The 20047-nt window shown below is 47.8% G+C and overlaps 1 protein-coding gene across 1 annotated transcript in view; it reads left to right on the top strand.

Moving 5' to 3' along the window:
- The first annotated feature begins 1036 nt into the window (after positions 1–1036).
- drd3 (dopamine receptor D3) overlaps positions 1037–20047 on the top strand; it is a 73782-nt gene continuing 54771 nt past the window's right edge. The window contains exons 1-2 of the mRNA XM_065007007.1: positions 1037–1345; positions 8484–8596. Of these exons, the coding sequence (XP_064863079.1) occupies positions 1049–1345; positions 8484–8596 (410 nt within the window). The 5' untranslated portion in view covers positions 1037–1048. The remainder of the gene's footprint in view (positions 1346–8483; positions 8597–20047) is intronic.

The following is a 20047-nucleotide window of genomic DNA, read 5'->3' as shown; positions in this document are numbered from 1 at the left end:
ATCTGTAGTGCTCTCTGGTACAGTACTTTCTGTTGCAGTGCTCTCTGTTGCAGTGCTCTCTGTTGCAGTGCTCTCTGCTGCAGTGCTCTCTGTTGCAGTGCTCTCTGTTGCAGTGCTCTCTGTTGCAGTGCTCCAGCAGAAAACATTAACCTCTAGCAGCCTTCCTCAGATTCACATCTATGACATTAAGCTGTAAAACCTCTCATGTTGATGTGATTATTTTGAATTGGTCAAGAGGGAGGATGTGAGGGATGATCGTTGGTCATGATTCCATTCAGGGTCGGGCGAGAGGCACAGGGTGTATTGCAAACTCACCTCACAAAGTTGCACCTAAGGCCTGAACCAGGGTCATATTTCCCTATAAAAGAGAAAATATACATTATTTAAGAGAGTTAAGTGAATATAGTGCACAGTGACAGCTGTTCGTTCGGGTTCCATGACAATCAACAATGTCATAGTGAGAAGCAGACACAAGCCTGGCCTATAGAGAGTATTGAATCATAATTACCTCAGTAGCTAACCTACTGCTTTGGCCAAGTGCCAATTATTCAATGCAAAGTAGATAATCAGATTCTAATAACATGTCCTCAACTTTATTTGTCCACTTATTAGTATTAAGGCTAAAACATGCCATCATTAGATACATCCCACATACATCCAGTACGTCACACTACAGACACAGATGCTGGTCCTGTCTGTCTTGTACATAGAGGTCACATTAGTGATGATATGCAGAGAGCAGACAGCTCTGAACCATACAGTATGGTCATGTCTGGAAGAGGGAGCCTCATGTATAGTGTCTCACTGGAACCCAGAGGATAGGAAGGGTGCAATATTGTATATTGGTCTTGGTCATGGGGATGTATCAGATTAGATGTGCATGTGACTCAGGGTTTCCCTATGGGGATTACATCTTATATCACATGTACAGTATGGAAGGTTTTTTGTCTTAGTAGTTGTCATGTGATAGATATCAGCTCAAGTTATGTCCCTCTTTCCCATGCAGGTCTCTCACCCAGCCCTTCTCTCATGTCACCGAGACGTCACCATGGCGATGTTTAGCGGCTCTGAACGCTTCTTCTGGAATGACTCGGAACAGGTTCCGGAAGACCTCCGCCTCCATGGGAATTCCTCTGGTGGTTGGGAGGAGGATACGGAGTGTAACTACTACGCCATGCTGTACTCCCTGCTCATCCTGGCCATCGTGTTTGGCAACGTGCTGGTGTGTCTGGCTGTGGTGCGGGAGAGGTCCCTACAGACCACCACCAACTACCTAGTGGTGAGCCTGGCTGTAGCTGACCTGCTGGTGGCCTCGCTTGTCATGCCCTGGGCCGTATACCTGGAGGTGAGGGTCCACTGGGTGGGGGTGACAGGGATAAGTTGGGGAGGGAGGGTATTTGGAGGTGAGGGTCGACCTGTGTGGGTGGACCAGGGATAGGTTGGGGAGGGAGGGTATTAGGAGATAAAGCAGGTTCGGAGCAGGGATGGTGGTGGTCTTGCCAACTCCTATTGTAATTGGCGTGACAATGTCCATAGGACCATAGGAGTTGGCCAGCATAACAATATCTGTTTGTTGGGAATGTCTGTTGGGAATGTTTAGGGCTGGGATGTTTAGGGCTGGGATGTTTAGGGATGGGATGTTTAGGGCTGGGATGTTTAGGGCTGGGATGTTTAGGGATGGGATATTTAGGGCTGGGATGTTTTTGTGCTGGGATGTTTAGGGCTGGGATGTTTAGGGATGGGATGTTTAGGGCTGGGATGTTTAGGGATGGGATATTTAGGGCTGGGATGTTTTTGTGCTGGGATGTTTAGGGCTGGGATGTTTAGGGATGGGATGTTTAGGGCTGGGATGTTTAGGGCTGGGATGTTTAGGGATGGGATATTTAGGGCTGGGATGTTTTTGTGCTGGGATGTTTAGGGCTGGGATGTTTTTGTGCTGGGATGTTTAGGGCTGGGATGTTTTTGTGCTGGGATGTTTAGGGCTGGGATGTTTAGGGCTGGGATGTTTAGGGCTGGGATGTTTAGGGTTGGGATGTTTAGGGCTGGGATGTTTAGGGCTGGGATGTTTAGGGCTGGGATGTTTAGGGTTGGGATGTTTAGGGCTGGGATGTTTAGGGCTGGGATGTTTAGGGCTGGGATGTTTAGGGATGTTTTTCTTGGTCAGGTCCCAGGGTTAGAAACACTCCTCAGACCTACTCATGTTATATAAACTACTGAAAGAGAGACCGTTTGTGGCACTGGATGGCTTTGGGATTGAGAGGAAGGGGAAGGGGAAGGGATGTGTTCACTTTGAGTTTTCATTATTTTCAATGAAATACAGTGCATTCTGAAAGTATTCAGACTCCTTAACTCTTTCCACATTTTGTTACGTTACAGCCTTATTCTAAAATGGATTGAATAGTTTTCCCCCCTCATCAATCTGCACACAATACCCCATAATGACAAAGCAAAAACAGGTTTTTCAAAATGTTTGCAAATATGTAAAAAAAATATATATATATTAAAACGGAAATATCACATTTACATAAGTATTAAGACCCTTTACTCAGTATTTTGTTGAAGCACCTTTGGTAGCGATTACAGCCTCGAGTCTTCTTGAGTATGATGCTACAAGCTTGGCGCACCTGTATTTGGGGAGTTTCTAAAAATTCTTCTCTACAGATCCTCTCGGTCAGGTTGGATGGGGAGCGTCGCTGCACAGCTATTTTCAGGTCTCTGTGTGCTGTATGCTTAGGGTCGTTGTCCTGTTGGAGGGTGAAACTTCGCCCCAGTCTGAGGTCCTGAGTGCTCTGTAGCAAGTTTTCATTAAGGATCTCTCTGTACTTTGCTCCGTTCATGATTCCCTCGATCCTGACTAGTCTCCTAGTACCTGCCTCTGAAAAACATCCCCAGAGCATGATTCTGCCACCACCATGCTTCACCGTAGGGATGGTGTCAGGTTTCCTCCAGATGTGACATTTAGGATTCAGGTCAAGGAGTTCAATATTGATTTCATCAGACCAGAGAATCTTGTTTCTCATGGTCTGAGTCCTTTAGGTGCCTTTTGGCAAACTCCTAGCGGACTGTCATGTGCCTTTTACTGAGGAGTGGCTTCTGTCTGCCCACTCTACCATAAAGGCCTGGTTGGTAGAGTGCTGCAGAGATGGTTGGCCTTCTGGAAGTTTCTCCCATCTCCACATTGGAACTCTGGAGCTCTGTCAGAGTGACCATCAGGTTCTTGGTTACCTCCCTGACCAAGGCCCTTCTCCCCCGATTGCTCAGTTTGGCCGGGTGGCCAGCTCCAGGAAGAGTCTTGGTGGTTCCAAACTTCTTCCCATTAAGAAGTCTGAATACCTTCCCGAATGCACTGTAGGCCAGGGAGATGGAGGAAGGATAGGACAGGGAGATGGAGGAAGGATAGGGCAGGGAGATGGAGGAAGGATAGGGCAGGGAGATGGAGGAAGGATAGGACAGGGAGATGGAGGAAGGATAGGACAGAGAGATGGAGGAAGGATAGGACAGGGAGATGGAGGAAGGATAGGACAGGGAGATGGAGGAAGGATAGGACAGGGAGATGGAGGAAGGATTGGACAGGACAGGGAGATGGAGGAAGGATAGGGCAGGGCAGGGAGATGGAGGAAGGATAGGACAGGGAGATTGTCATGTTATTACTTTGAGTTTCTCCCTTATAGGGTGTGAGGGGTGTGGTGATACATTCAGTGACTGTGAGTGGCTGGAAGATATTGATGCCTATTGCTTCTAAGAATGTCTCCCCCGATTGCTCAGTTTGGCCGGGTGGCCAGCTCCAGGAAGAGTCTTGGTGGTTCCAAACTTCTTCCCATTAAGGAGTCTGAATACCTTCCCGAATGCACTGTACATGTGAGAGATGGAGGAAGGATAGGACAGGGAGATGGAGGAAGGATAGGGCAGGAAGATGGAGGAAGGATAGGACAGAGAAATGGAGGAAGGATAGGGCAGGGAGATGGAGGAAGGATAGGACAGGGAGATGGAGGAAGGATAGGACAGGGAGATGGAGGAAGGATAGGACAGGACAGGGAGATGGAGGGATAGGACAGGGAGATGGAGGAAGGATAGGACAGGGAGATGGAGGAAGGATAGGACAGGGAGATGGAGGAAGGATAGGGAAGGGAGATGGAGGAAGGATAGGACAGGGAGATGGAGGAAGGATAGGACAGGGAGATGGAGGAAGGATAGGACAGGGAGATGGAGGAAGGATAGGGCAGGGAGATGGAGGAAGGATAAGGCAGGGAGATGGAGGAAGGATAGGACAGGGAGATGGAGGAAGGATAGGGAAGGGAGATGGAGGAAGGATAGGACAGGGAGATGGAGGAAGGATAGGACAGGGAGATGGAGGAAGGATAGGACAGGGAGATGGAGGAAGGATAGGACAGGGAGATGGAGGAAGGATAGGATGGGAGATGGAGGAAGGATAGGGCAGGGCAGGGAGATGGAGGAAGGATAGGACAGGGAGATTGTCATGTTATTACTTTGAGTTTCTCCCTTATAGGGTGTGAGGGGTGTGGTGATACATTCAGTGACTGTGAGTGGCTGGAAGATATTGATGCCTATTGCTTCTAAGAATGTTTTATCTTCTATATGCTCCACATAATTGTCCCCTGTTAGGAGTGTTACTGAAATGAATTTAGAGAGGTATAGTCAGTGGGGGTTGTTTCGTCCATTAGATATAATTCTTGGCTTGGGGGACTGGAGGAAGATAAAGTGTTGATGTGTTCATTTTGAATTGGTCAAGAGGGAGGACGTGAGGGATAATCGTTGGTCATGATTCAATTCAGGGTCGGGCAAGAGGCACAGGGTGCTATTGCAAACTCAACTCACAACGCTGCACCTAAGGCCTGAACCAGGGTCAGATTTCTCTATAACCTCAACCATGTGGAGTTGAGAAAATATAAATTATTTAAGAGAGTTAAGTGAAAATAGTGCACTGTAACAGCTGTTTTGGGTTCCATGACAATCAACAGTGTCATAGTGAGAAGCAGACACAAGCCTGGCCTATAGAGAGTATTGAATCATAATTACCTCAGTAGTTAACTTACTGCTTGATGACGAGTTTCTCACACTACTGGCCTATCTGGGTGATGTTTTTTCTCTCGCCTGAATGATCTGAATCTAGGATTACAGGGACTCTCCGCAACTATATTCAATGTGCGGGACAAAATTGAGGCTATGATTAAGAAGTTGGAGCTCTTCTCTGTCTGCATCAACAAGGACAACACACAGGTCTTTCCATCAAGTTTACGGACAATGTCAAATGTGATATAGCAAAGCACCTGAGTGAGTTGGGTGCGCAATTACGCAGGTACTTTCCCGAAACGGATGACACAAACAACTGGATTCGTTATCCCTTTCATGCCCTGCCTCCAGTCCACTTACCGATAACTGAACAAGAGAGCCTCATTGAAATTGCAATAAGCGGTTCTGTGAAAATGTAATTTAATCAGAAGCCACTGCCAGATTTCTGGATTGGGCTGTGCTCAGAGTATCCTGCCTTGGAAAATCGCACTGTTAAGACACTGATGTCCTTTGCAACCACGTACATATGTGAGAGTGGATTCTCGGCCCTCACTAGCATGACAACTAAATACAGGCACAGACTGTGTGTGGAAAATGATTTAAGACTGAGACTCTCTCCAATACAACCCAACATTGCAGAGTTATGTGCATCCTTTTAAGCACACCCTTCTCATTAACCTGTGGTGAGTTATTCACAATTTTCGACAGCAGGAAGAATTAAGTCCACCACAACAGTATGGTGCTTGCCTGTCCTAGCCACTTGGTAGCTCACCATATAAGACGCTTCTAGCCCCTTCTTATTAATGGTATCTGTTGCTTTTATACATGTCTTACTACTCGTAATTCGACTTAATTCTCACTCAAAAAACTCCCGTGGCTTATTTTTCAAATTGGAATGTTTTGTTTCTAAATGTCTGAGCAAGAGTGAAGGTTTCATCGAGTTGTGAGATACTACTTTTGGACATATAACACACTGTGGCTGAGGAAAGGCACTACTCCCAATATAAGTAAACTCCAAACAAATGTAGTTCTCATCATATTTGTGCCTCTTCGATGGTCCAACGTCCCTGTTTGTTGTTCGGTGCTTTCCCGGGTAGCCGAAGGGCTGCAACTGATTCACAACTGTCAGTGTCCATGCTAGCTGGGCTAACCACAAATGTAAAATTACTGATGCTAGCATTGGATGTGCTCGTGGAAGCAGACCAACTTGTGTCGTCGACAGGTGCAGGTGTAGAACTGCTGGTAGTAGCAGTACTATCTGTAGAGCTGGTATGTGTTTCTATGGACACGGGCCTTACTTTTTTTTAACCATTTATCATAAACGGAATGAGCAGCAGCCACGTTTGGTTACATAAGGACCGTTAGTGGAATTCCCGCGAGAGAGTAACGGTTAATGTGATTGGATATTCATTATTTGACTAGGCTACCTGTTTTGGATTTGAACTTGCAACCTTTCGGTTACTAGTCCAACACTCTAACCACTCGGCTACCCTGCCGCCCCATAATAGTGAAGACATGTAAACTATGAAATAACACATATGGAATCATGTAGAAATCAAAAAAGTATTAAACAAATCTTCAAATAGCCACCCTTTGCCTTGATGACAGGTTTGCACACTCTTGGCATTCTCTCATCAAGCATCACCTGGAATGCTTTTCCAACAGTCTTGAAGGAGTTCCCACATATGTTGAGCACTTGTTGGCTGCTTTTCCTTCACTCTGCGGTCTGACTCACCCCAAACCATCTCAATTTGGTTGAGGTCGGGGGATTGTGCAGGCCAGGGCATCTGATGCAGCATTCCATCACTCTCCCTCTTGGTAAAATAGCCCTTACACAGCCTGGAGGTGTGTTGGGTCATTGTCCTGTTGAAAAACAAATGATAGTCCCACTAAGCACAAACCAGATGGGATGGTGTATTGATGCAGAATGCTGTGGCACCCATACTGGTTAAGTGTGCCTTGAATTCTAAGTAAATCACAGAAAGTGTCACCAGCAAAGCACCCCCACACCATAACACCTCCTTCTCCATGCTTCACGGTGGGAAATACACATGCAGATTTAATCCGTTCACCCACAACGTGTCTCATGAAGACACAGTGGTTGGAACCAAAAATCTCAAATTTGGACTCCAGACCAAAGGATACATTTCCACTGGTTTAATGTGGTTTAATGCTCGTGTTTCTTGGCCCAAGAAGGTCTCTTCTTATTATTGGTGTCCTTTAGTCGTGGTTTCTTTGCAACAATTCGACCATGAAGGCCTGATTCACACAGTTTCCTCTGAACAGTTGATGTTGAGATGTCTGTTACTTGAACTCTGTGAAGCATTTATTTGGGCTGCAATTTCTGAGGCTGGTAACTCTAATGAATTTATCCTCTGCAGCAGAGGTAACTCTGGGTCTTCCATTCCTGTGGCCGTCCTCATGAGAGCCAGTTTCATCATATCGCTTGATGGTTTTTGCGTTCATGTCTTAAAGTAATGATGGACTGTCGTTTGCTTTGCTTATTTGAGCTGTTCTTGCCATAATATGGACTTGGTCTTTATCAAATAGGGCAGTCTTCTGTATACCCCCCCACCTTGTCACAACACAACTGATTGGCTCAAACGCATTAAGAAGTAAAGAAATTCCACAAATAAACGTTTTACAAGGCACACCTGTTAATTGAAATGCATTCCAGGTGACTATCTCATGAAGCTGGTTGAGAGAATTCCAAACGGGTGCAAATCTGTCATCAAGGCAAAGGGTGGCTATTTGATGAATCTCAAATATAACATATATCTTGATTTGTTTAACACTTTTTTGGTTACTACATGATTCCATATGTGTTATTTCATAGTTTTGATGTCTTCACTATTATTCTACAATGTAGAAAATAGTAAAAAATAAAGATAAACCCTTGAATGAGTAGGTGTTCTAAAACTTCTGACCGGTAGTGTATTTTTTATTTAAAAAAAAACTTGTATCACATTTTTACTTGGCGTACCCCCGGCGGAATTGCACGTACCCCTGGGGGTTCGCGTACCCCCGTTTGGGAATAGCTGAATTAGAGGATAGGAAGGATGCATGTGGATGGGGGGGGGGATATGTCAGGCGCTGCAGCTCAGAACACATTTATCTCTGTCAGACAGTTGTTATCACGTATTATAGCACCTAAGGGAAGGCCTGTCTGAGCAGCACTATCTATCTGGGTGAGGCAGGCTGGAACTGGGACTGTGTAATTGTACTTTCCAGGGTTTGAACGTGGGTGGCATAATTGGACAGAGAAAGAGAGAGGGAGAGAGGGAGGGAGGGAGCAAAAGAGAGGGAGGAAAAGAGAGAGAGAGAATAATTGATTTGATGTGTGTTGTTGATTATGAAGAATGATGATTGATATGGATAATGATGATAATCATGATGATACTGATGAAGCTGTGTGAATGTGTGTGTCGTGTGACCCTGCGTTACCTGTCCAGGTGGTCGGAGGGGCGTGGCTCTTCAGCAGGATGTACTGTAACGTCTTTGTCACCTTGGATGTCATGATGTGTACCGCCAGCATTCTCAACCTGTGTGCTATCAGCATCGACAGGTAAGACGCTCCGCGTGCGTGTGTGTGTCTGTTTCTTTGTGTCCGTGTGTGTGAGAGTGTGCGCGTGACTGAGTTTCTTTTTGAAAGAGAAAGTGGGCATATACTATACGAGTGACTTAGTGTGTGTGCGTGCGCGCGCGTGTGTGTGTGTGTGCGTGCGCGTGTGTGTGTGTATGTGTGTGTCTGTTTCTTTGTGTCCGTGTGTGTGAGAGTGTGCGCGTGACTGAGTTTCTTTTTGAAAGAGAAAGTGGGCATATACTATACGAGTGACTTAGTGTGTGTGCGTGCGTGCGTGCGTGCGTGTGTGTGTGTGTGTGTGTGTGTGTGTAGACTTTATATATAGTACTATTTGTCATTACTGCACCTCCAATTGGCTTGATGTTGAGTTGTCAGGTTCAGAGAGCAGGTCTACTTTCTACAAATGAGCCTTAAATATTTGTGCTGGAGGGATGTGCCTGTACCCTCTAGGTTAGCAAATTGTATAATGTTGTAAACTACTTCCCATGTTTACTGTTGATGTGCATTGGGCATGTACATTATTTATTTGCTTAGTTTTCCAGCTCATGTATAAGTTAATATTTAATTGCTCTTTGTGGGTTGAACCCAAACGACCATTGGGCACAACGTGCTTTTAACCATCAAAGAAATAGGAAAACAGGGGGCTGAACACTGTGTGTGTGTGGAGAGTGAAAGAAATAGGAACACAGGGGGCTAAACACTGTGTGTGTGTGGAGAGTGAAAGAAATAGGAACACAGGGGGCTGAACACTGTGTGTGTGTGGAGAGTGAAAGCGTATGGTTATTCTCTGTTTATGTGCATCTTTATACTGAAAATCACTCATTAGCAGGTTACCCTGACAGGTGATTCATTAAGCCCTTCACCTGGGTGTGAAGTCTGTATGTGTGTGTGTGTGTGTGTGTGTGTGTGTGTGTGTTTTGCGTGTGTGTATGAGTGAGCGAGCGAGAGAGAGAGAGAGAGAAAGAAAGAAAGAGCGATAAAGAGAGAGACAGAGAGAAAGACAGAGAGCTGATCTGTTTAAAGGTCCAGTTTACAGCCTGTGTGTTACACTGTACGGATGCAATTACATTAGCTGTCCCAATGATGTATCACGGCTCTCACAAGCAGACGTCACATCTGTATTATTATCATCTATGTTTTCCAGAAACACCTGAGGCATATGTTTTTGATAGAATGCTTTCACCAATATGGTCCCGCTTTAAATGACGTGCAGCTTATAAAAGCTTCGTAAAGCCTTCATAAAGCCTTCATAAAGCCTTCATAAACACTACATAAATGTGTCACAAATCATCTATAACTGTATGTCATGCTCTATAAAGGGTTTATAAATGTGGCATAACTGTGTGACATAACCACCAATGTCAAATGTGACATAACCCACTATGTAAAATATGACATAAACTTGTGCTTAATAAAAGGGTGGCATAAGCACTGTTTAATAAAGTCTTTATAAAGTATATTGAATTGAGGCTTCACACATCATTTATAACCTTGTCATGCATCTAGGTAGAGCTTTGCAACACCAGGATAGTGGACCACCCATACGTATAAATGTATGCACGCATGGCTGTAAGTCGCTTTGCATGAAAGCGTCTGCTAAATGGCATATATTATTTTACATTATATTATTCTAAAACATTTCTAGGATGGCCCAACCTCTTTTCCCCCTTGGGTGCATAGACAATATTGGACCTGACCCATCACACTGTATCCACGTTCTTCGTTTGTAGAAAGAGAGTCGGACCGAAATGCAGCGTGTAGGTTACTCATGACTTTAATGAAAGAATGCGTACATGAAATAACTCAATAACATACTAAGCAAAACAACAAACGGAACGTGAAACTAATACAGCCTATCTGGTGACTATAACACAGAGACAGGACAAACACCCACAAAATACAACGCGAACTCAGGCTACCTAAATACGGTTCCCAATCAGAGACAACGATAAGCAGCTGACTCCAATTGAGAATCGCCTCAGGCAGCCAAGCCTAACTAGACACACCCCTAATCAACACAATCCCAATTACTACAAACCCCAATACGAAACACAACATATAAACCCATGTCACACCCTGGCTTACCCAAACATTTACCAAAAACACAAAATATAATGACCAAGGCGTGACAGAACCCCCCCCTAATTTGCGGACTCCGGGACGCACCTCAAGAGCATAGGGAGGGTCCGGGTGGGCGTCTGTCCATGGTGGCGGTTCTGGCTCGGGACGTGGACCCCACTCCATGAATGTCCTAGTTCCTCCCCTTCGCGTCCTGGGATAATCCACCTTCTCCGCCGACCATGGCCTAATAGTCCTCACCCTGATCCCCACATAACTGAGGGGCAGCTCGGGACAGAGGGGCAGCTCGGGACAGAAGGGCATCTCGGGACAGAGGGGCAGCCCGGGACTGAGGGGCAGCTCGGGACAGAGGGGCAGCTCGGGACAGAGGGGCAGCTCGGGACAGAGGGGCATCTCGGGACAGAGGCAGCCCGGGACTGAGGGGCAGCCCGGGACTGAGGGGAAGCCCAGTACTGAGAGGATGCCCAGTACTGAGAGGACGCCCAGTACTGAGATGAAGCTCAGACAGGTAGTAGGCTCCGGTAACTCCTGGCTGGCTGGCGGATCTAGCTGCTCTATGCAGACTGACAGCTCTGACTGCTCCATGCAGGCTGACAGCTCTCTGCAGACTGGCACTTCTGGCGGATCCTGGCAGACTGGCACTTCTGGCGGATCCTGGCAGACTGGCACTTCTGGCGGATCCTGGCAGACTGGCACTTCTGGCGGATCCTGGCAGACTGGCGGATCCTGGCAGACTGGCACTTCTGGCGGATCCTGGCAGACTGACGACGCTGGGCAGACGGGCGACGCTGGACAGACTGGCGACGCTGGGCAGACTGGCGACACTGTGCAGACTGGCGACGCTGTGCAGACTGGCGACGCTGGGCAGACTGGCGACGCTGGGCAGACTGGGAGCACTGGCGGCGCTGGAGAGGAGAAAGGCTCTGGCTGCGCTAAACAGGCGGGAGACTCCGGCAGCGCAGGAGAGGAGACAGGCTCTGGCTGCGCTAAACAGGCGGGAGACTCCGGCGGCGCAGGAGAGGAGACAGGCTCTGGCTGCGCTGAACAGGCGGGAGGCTCCGGCAGCGCAGGAGAGGAGACAGGCTCTGGCTGCGCTGAACAAGCGGGAGACTCCGGCAGCGCAGGAGGGAAGGAAGGCTCTGGCTGTGCAGAACAGGCGGGAGACTCCAACAGCGTAGGAGGGAAGGAAGGCTCTGGCTGTGTAGAACAGGCGAGGCGCACTGAAGGCCTGGTGCGTGGTGCTGGAACTGGTGCTACCAGATCGAGGACACGCACAGGAAGCCTGGTGCGGGGAGCTGCTACCGGAGGACTGGTGTGTAGAGGTGGCTCTGGATAGACCGGACCGTGCAGGCGCACTGGAGCTCTTGAGCACCGAGCCTGCCCAAGCTTACCTGGCTCGATGCCCACTCTAGCCCGGCCAATAGGAAGAGCTGGTATGTGTCGCAGCTGGCTCTGCACCCGCACTGGAAACACCGTGTGCTCCATAGCATAACACGGTGCCCGCCCGGTCTCTCTAGCCCAACGTTGAGCACAGGGAGTATGCGCAGGTTTCCTACCTGGCATAACTATTCTCCCTTCTAGCCTCCCCCCAATACATTTTTTGGGGTGACTTTCCGGTTTCCAACCGTGTCGCCGTGCTGCTTCCTCATACCTGCGCCTCTCCGCTTTAGCTGCTTTTATTTCCTCCTTGGGACGGCGATGTTGTCCCGGCTGCGCCCAGGGTCCTTTACCGTCTAATTCCTCCTCCCATGTCCAAATCTCCAAATGGTGCAGTCTCTCCCACTGCAACTGTTCTTCCCGATTAACAGGGAGAGTAGGCTCAGGTCTGACTCCTGACTCAGCCACTCTCTCTCTGCGCTTTCCCCGTTACTTTCCGTTTTCGCTCTGTATCAAATCAAATCAAATTTATTTATATAGCCCTTCGTACATCAGCTGATATCTCAAAGTGCTGTACAGAAACCCAGCCTAAAACCCCAAACAGCAAACAATGCAGGTGTAAAAGCACGGTGGCTAGGAAAAACTCCCTAGAAAGGCCAAAACCTAGGAAGAAACCTGTATAGCCGTGCTTTCCTTCTCGAATCCATACGTCTATAGCCCCTCGCATTGCTGTAGGGAATCCCAGGCGGGCTCCTGCACTCGCTCTGGATCGGCCGCCCACCTGTCGATTTCTTCCCACGTAGTATACTCCATGCTTCTGCTGTCCATAACGTCCTCCTTCAGATCCTGCCAGTTCACACGCTGCTCGGTCCGTGAGTGGTGGGTGTTTCTGTATCAGCATTCTTCGTTTGTAGAAAGAGAGTCGGACCGAAATGCAGCGTGTAGGTTACTCATGACTTTAATGAAAGAATGCGTACATGAAATAACTCAATAACATACTAAGCAAAACAACAAACGGAACGTGAAACTAATACAGCCTATCTGGTGACTATAACACAGAGACAGGACAAACACCCACAAAATACAACGCGAACTCAGGCTACCTAAATACGGTTCCCAATCAGAGACAACGATAAGCAGCTGACTCCAATTGAGAATCGCCTCAGGCAGCCAAGCCTAACTAGACACACCCCTAATCAACACAATCCCAATTACTACAAACCCCAATACGAAACACAACATATAAACCCATGTCACACCCTGGCTTACCCAAACATATACCAAAAACACAAAATATAATGACCAAGGCGTGACAGAACCCCCCCCCTAAGGTGCGGACTCCGGGACGCACCTCAAGAGCATAGGGAGGGTCCGGGTGGGCGTCTGTCCATGGTGGCGGTTCTGGCTCGGGACGTGGACCCCACTCCATGAATGTCCTAGTTCCTCCCCTTCGCGTCCTGGGATAATCCACCTTCTCCGCCGACCATGGCCTAATAGTCCTCACCCTGATCCCCACATAACTGAGAGGCAGCTCGGGACAGAGGGGCAGCTCGGGACAGAAGGGCATCTCGGGACAGCCCGGGACTGAGGGGCAGCTCGGGACTGAGGGGCAGCTCGGGACAGAGGGGCGTCTCGGGACAGAGGGGCATCTCGGGACAGAGGCAGCCCGGGACTGAGGGGCAGCCCGGGACTGAGGGGAAGCCCAGTACTGAGAGGATGCCCAGTACTGAGAGGACGCCCAGTACTGAGAGGACGCCCAGTACTGAGATGAAGCTCAGACAGGTAGTAGGCTCCGGTAACTCCTGGCTGGCTGGCGGATCTAGCTGCTCTATGCAGACTGACAGCTCTGACTGCTCCATGCAGGCTGACAGCTCTCTGCAGACTGGCACTTCTGGCGGATCCTGGCAGACTGGCACTTCTGGCGGATCCTGGCAGACTGGCACTTCTGGCGGATCCTGGCAGACTGGCGGATCCTGGCAGACTGGCACTTCTGGCGGATCCTGGCAGACTGACGACGCTGGGCAGACGGGCGACGCTGGACAGACTGGCGACGCTGGGCAGACTGGCGACGCTGGGCAGACTGACAGATCTGGAAGAGACTGGTTGTCTGGCAGATCTGGAAGAGACTGGTTGTCTGGCAGATCTGGAAGAGACTGGTTGTCTGGCAGATCTGGAAGATCATGGCTGACTGGCACTTCTGGCGGATCCTGGCAGACTGGCAGCGCTGTGCAGACTGGCGACGCTGGGCAGACTGGCGACGCTGGGCAGACTGGCGACGCTGGGCAGACTGGCGACGCTGGGCAGACTGGGAGCACTGGCGGCGCTGGAGAGGAGAAAGGCTCTGGCTGCGCTAAACAGGCGGGAGACTCCGGCAGCGCAGGAGAGGAGACAGGCTCTGGCTGCGCTAAACAGGCGGGAGACTCCGGCGGCGCAGGAGAGGAGACAGGCTCTGGCTGCGCTGAACAGGCGGGAGGCTCCGGCAGCGCAGGAGAGGAGACAGGCTCTGGCTGCGCTGAACAAGCGGGAGACTCCGGCAGCGCAGGAGGGAAGGAAGGCTCTGGCTGTGCAGAACAGGCGGGAGACTCCAACAGCGTAGGAGGGAAGGAAGGCTCTGGCTGTGTAGAACAGGCGAGGCGCACTGAAGGCCTGGTGCGTGGTGCTGGAACTGGTGCTACCGGATCGAGGACACGCACAGGAAGCCTGGTGCGGGGAGCTGCTACCGGAGGACTGGTGTGTAGAGGTGGCTCTGGATAGACCGGACCGTGCAGGCGCACTGGAGCTCTTGAGCACCGAGCCTGCCCAAGCTTACCTGGCTCGATGCCCACTCTAGCCCGGCCAATAGGAAGAGCTGGTATGTGTCGCAGCTGGCTCTGCACCCGCACTGGAAACACCGTGTGCTCCATAGCATAACACGGTGCCCGCCCGGTCTCTCTAGCCCAACGTTGAGCACAGGGAGTATGCGCAGGTTTCCTACCTGGCATAACTATTCTCCCTTCTAGCCCCCCCCAATAAATTTTTTGGGGTGACTTTCCGGTTTCCAACCGCATCGCCGTGCTGCTTCCTCATACCTGCGCCTCTCCGCTTTAGCTGCTTTTATTTCCTCCTTGGGACGGCGATATTGTCCCGGCTGCGCCCAGGGTCCTTTACCGTCTAATTCCTCCTCCCATGTCCAAATCTCCAAATGGTGCAGTCTCTCCCACTGCAACTGTTCTTCCCGATTAACAGGGAGAGTAGGCTCAGGTCTGACTCCTGACTCAGCCACTCTCTCTCTTACTTTCCGCGCTCTGTATCAAATCAAATCAAATTTATTTATATAGCCCTTCGTACATCAGCTGATATCTCAAAGTGCTTACAGAAACCCAGCCTAAAACCCCAAACAGCAAACAATGCAGGTGTAAAAGCACGGTAGCCCCTAGAAAGGCCAAAACCTGCTTTAGCCGTGCCTTCTCGAATCCATACGTCTATAGCCCCTCGCATTGCTGTAGGGAATCCCAGGCGGGCTCCTGCACTCGCTCTGGATCGGCCGCCCACCTGTCGATTTCTTCCCACGTAGTATACTCCATGCTTCTGCTGTCCATAACGTCCTCCTTCAGATCCTGCCAGTTCACACGCTGCTCGGTCCGTGAGTGGTGGGTGTTTCTGTATCAGCGTTCTTCGTTTGTAGAAAGAGAGTCGGACCGAAATGCAGCGTGTAGGTTACTCATGACTTTAATGAAAGAATGCGTACATGAAATAACTCAATAACATACTAAGCAGAACAACAAACGGAACGTGAAACTAATACAGCCTATCTGGTGACTATAACACAGAGACAGGACAAACACCCACAAAATACAACGCGAACTCAGGCTACCTAAATACGGATAAGCAGCTGACTCCAATTGAGAATCGCCTCAGGCAGCCAAGCCTAACTAGACACACCCCTAATCAACACAATCCCAATTACTACAAACCCCAATACGAAACACAACATATAAACCCATGTCACACCCTGGCTTACCCAAACATATACCAAAAACACAAAATATAATGACCAAGGCGTGACACACACGCTCTAAAGTGAAATCATGGGCCTTATTTTTTGTGTAATTTGTTTTTTTTCTCCCAAATTCCGTTTTCTCGTTTCCCCACAGTTTGTTTCACACGTTTTTAATAGAACAACAACTAAATTGGATTTTCTGTGTTCACAGCAATGCATAAAACACATCAGGGGATAACTTTTGAGGTCTGGGAAAAATCCAATAAACTTTTGAGAGTAGTTACCCTTTCATTCATGTGGTGTTTCTGTAGAGCAACTCAAATGCCCACTTGTGCTACCACTGGACAGCGAAAAACAAGTAAGTTAACCTTTATTTATTGTAATTTAAATTAGTTTGTAGTAGTTAAGTGTTGAGTTAGATTATATAAATCAAATCCAATTTTACATTTGATACATAGATAACTTTCTTTGTTGTTAGGTTGGAACCAACATGCAGTACCTCCAGCAGAGGCAAGGACCATTTGTCCGTCAGCTCAGGAACAAGATACACTATTCACTGCCCTGTGTAATGTTTAGTAATTGCATTGCTGGACTTTTTTAAATAACGTATTTGCATTGTTTTAAAAATGTAAAAATAAGAGGAAATGTATGGTTTAAACTTGTCTTTCATGTTTATTTGTTTTAGCTGTTAGTGATACTTCCCTAGGTATTAATACATTTAGTGATACTTCCCTAGGTGTTAATACATTTAGTGATACTTCCCTAGGTGTTAATACATTTAGTGATACTTCCCTAGGTGTTAATACATTTTGCCTTTATGTATGTGTTATGAATGAAGGTCTGAATTTACAATAAGTACAGCGTCATATGATATAAGGCATTTATGAATGCGTTATGAGTTATCAGAGCGGTCTGACTTTAAAGCAAGTACATCGTCATGCAATGTAGAGTCTTTTTAGATGTGTTATGAATAGGGCTGTGGCGGTCACATATTTCCATCAGCCGGTGATCGTCAAGCAAATAACTGTCAGTCTCACGGTAATTTACCATGAATTAACATAAACACATTTAGCATCTCCTGGCTTCCACACATAGACTACAAGCTAATACTGAACATCTACATTTGAAAAAGTATAATAAATCAATGTAGTATAGCCTACAATTTCACAATAAATCCATTATTTATTTTAGGCAGTTCTAAAGAAGCATGATATGGAGAAAATGTAGTCTATTTCAGAAGAAAAGAATAGCATACTCCGAGTTGTCATTATGTTAGATCCTGATCTTGCTATGCCATATGGCTGTGGGCTACACTAGTTCATTTAGCAGACAAGATGTGCTTAGAATTCCAGGGCATTATTTTATAATATGAAGAATACAATTGAGCAAAGCTGAATAAAATATAAAGGATATTTTCTACAAACGATTTGGAGTGCGAACATGCAGCTATTCTGTGTTGTACGGTTAACAAAGAAATAGGTACTCCTATATGCTTCATTTAGTGTTGTTAATATAACTTTAGTTGTTCTACAAATGTTGGGCTATACGTTTTGATGTGTAATACATTGTTACGGACGACACTGCAGTGGTAGGCTTGATTACCAACAACGACGAGACGGCCTACAGGGAGGAGGTGAGGGCCCTCGGAGTGTGGTGTCAGGAAAATAACCTCACACTCAACGTCAACAAAAGGAGATGATTGTGGACTTCAGGAAACAGCAGAGGGAGCACCCCCCTATCCACATCGATGGGACAGTAGTGGAGAGGGTAGTAAGTTTTAAGTTCCTCGGCGTACACATCATAGACAAACTGAATTGGTCCACCCACACAGACAGCATCGTGAAGAAGGCGTAGCAGTGCCTCTTCAACCTCAGGAGGCTGAAGAAATTTGGCTTGTCACCAAAATCACTCACAAACTTCTACAGATGCACAATCGAGAGCATCCTGTCGGGCTGTATCACCGCCTGGTACGACAACTGCTCTGCCCACAACCGTAAGGCTCTCCAGAGGGTAGTGAGGTCTGCACAACGCATCACCAGGGGCAAACTACCTGCCCTCCAGGACACCTACACCACCTGATGTCACAGGAAGGCCATAAAGATCATCAAGGACAACAACCACCCGAGCCACTGCCTGTTCACCCCGCTATCATCCAGAAGGCGAGGTCAGTACAGGTGCATCAAAGCAGGGACCGAGAGACTGAAAAACAGCTTCTATCTCAAGGCCATCAGACTGTTAAACAGCCACCACTAACATTGAGTGGCTGCTGCCAACACACTGACTCAACTCCAGCCACTTTAATAATGGGAATTGATGGAAATTGATGTAAAATATATCACTAGCCACTTTAAACAATGCTATGTACTCTATATCATCTACTGCATCTTTATGTAATACATGTATCACTAGCCACTTTAGACTATGCCACTTTGATTACATACCCTACATTACTCATCTCATATGTATATACTGTACTCGATACCATCCACTGCATCTTGCCTATGCCGTTCTGTACCATCACTCATTCATATCTTTATGTACATATTCTTTATCCCTTTACACTTGTGTGTATAAGGTGGTAGTTTTGGAATTGTTAGGTTAGATTACTCGTTGGTTATTACTGCATTGTCGGAAACTAGAAGCACAAACATTTCGCTACACTCGCATTAACATCTGCTAACCACGTGTATGTGACCATTAACATCTGCTAACCACGTGTATGTGACAAATACAATTTGATTTGGTTGATTTGATTTGATGCGACTCTAATGATGATTTGAAAAAAGAAAGACATGTTTTCTTGACCTGACTGGGCCCAGCGCCCCACGGTATGGCTTGTTATATTGTTGTATCAGAGACCTGACTGGGTCCAGCACCCCATGGTATGGCTTGTTATATTGTTGTATCAGAGACCTGACTGGGTCCAGCACCCCATGGTATGGCTTGTTATATTGTTGTATCAGAGATCTGACTGGGCCCAGCGCCCCACGGTATGGCTTGTTATATTGTTGTATCAGAGACCTGACTGGGCCCAGCGCCCCACGGTATGGCTTGTTATATTGTTGTATCAGAGACCTGACTGGATCCAGGACCCCACGGTATGGCTTGTTATATTGTTGTATCAGAGACCTGACTGGGCCCAGCGCCCCACGGTATGGCTTGTTATATTGTTGTATCAGAGACCTGACTGGGCCCAGCGCCCCACGGTATGGCTTGTTATATTGTTGTATCAGAGACCTGACTGGGCCCAGCGCCCCACGGTATGGCTTGTTATATTGTTGTATCAGAGACCTGACTGGGCCCAGCGCCCCACGGTATGGCTTGTTATATTGTTGTATCAGAGACCTGACTGGGCCCAGCGCCCCACGGTATGGCTTGTTATATTGTTGTATCAGAGACCTGACTGGATACAGGACCCCACGGTATGGCTTGTTATATTGTTGTATTAAAGACCTGACTGGGCCCAGCGCCCCACGGTATGGCTTGTTATATTGTTGTATTAAAGACCTGACTGGGTCCAGGACCCCACGGTATGGCTTGTTATATTGTTGTATCAGAGACCTGACTGGGCCCAGCGCCCCACGGTATGGCTTGTTATATTGTTGTATCAGAGACCTGACTGGGCCCAGCGCCCCACGGTATGGCTTGTTATATTGTTGTATCAGAGACCTGACTGGATCCAGCGCCCCACGGTATGGCTTGTTATATTGTTGTATCAGAGACCTGACTGGATCCAGCGCCCCACGGTATGGCTTGTTATATTGTTGTATCAGAGACCTGACTGGATCCAGCGCCCCACGGTATGGCTTGTTATATTGTTGTATCAGAGACCTGACTGGATCCAGGACCCCACGGTATGGCTTGTTATATTGTTGTATCAGAGACCTGACTGGATCCAGGACCCCACGGTATGGCTTGTTATATTGTTGTATCAGAGACCTGACTGGCTTGTTATCCAGCCAGGACCCCACGGTATGGCTTGTTATATTGTTGTATCA

Source organism: Oncorhynchus nerka, linkage group LG22 (assembly GCF_034236695.1).
Source record: "Oncorhynchus nerka isolate Pitt River linkage group LG22, Oner_Uvic_2.0, whole genome shotgun sequence".
NCBI lineage: Eukaryota > Metazoa > Chordata > Actinopteri > Salmoniformes > Salmonidae > Oncorhynchus > Oncorhynchus nerka.
Note: the sequence above shows the minus strand (reverse complement) of the source record. Positions and strands in the feature narration are given on the sequence as shown.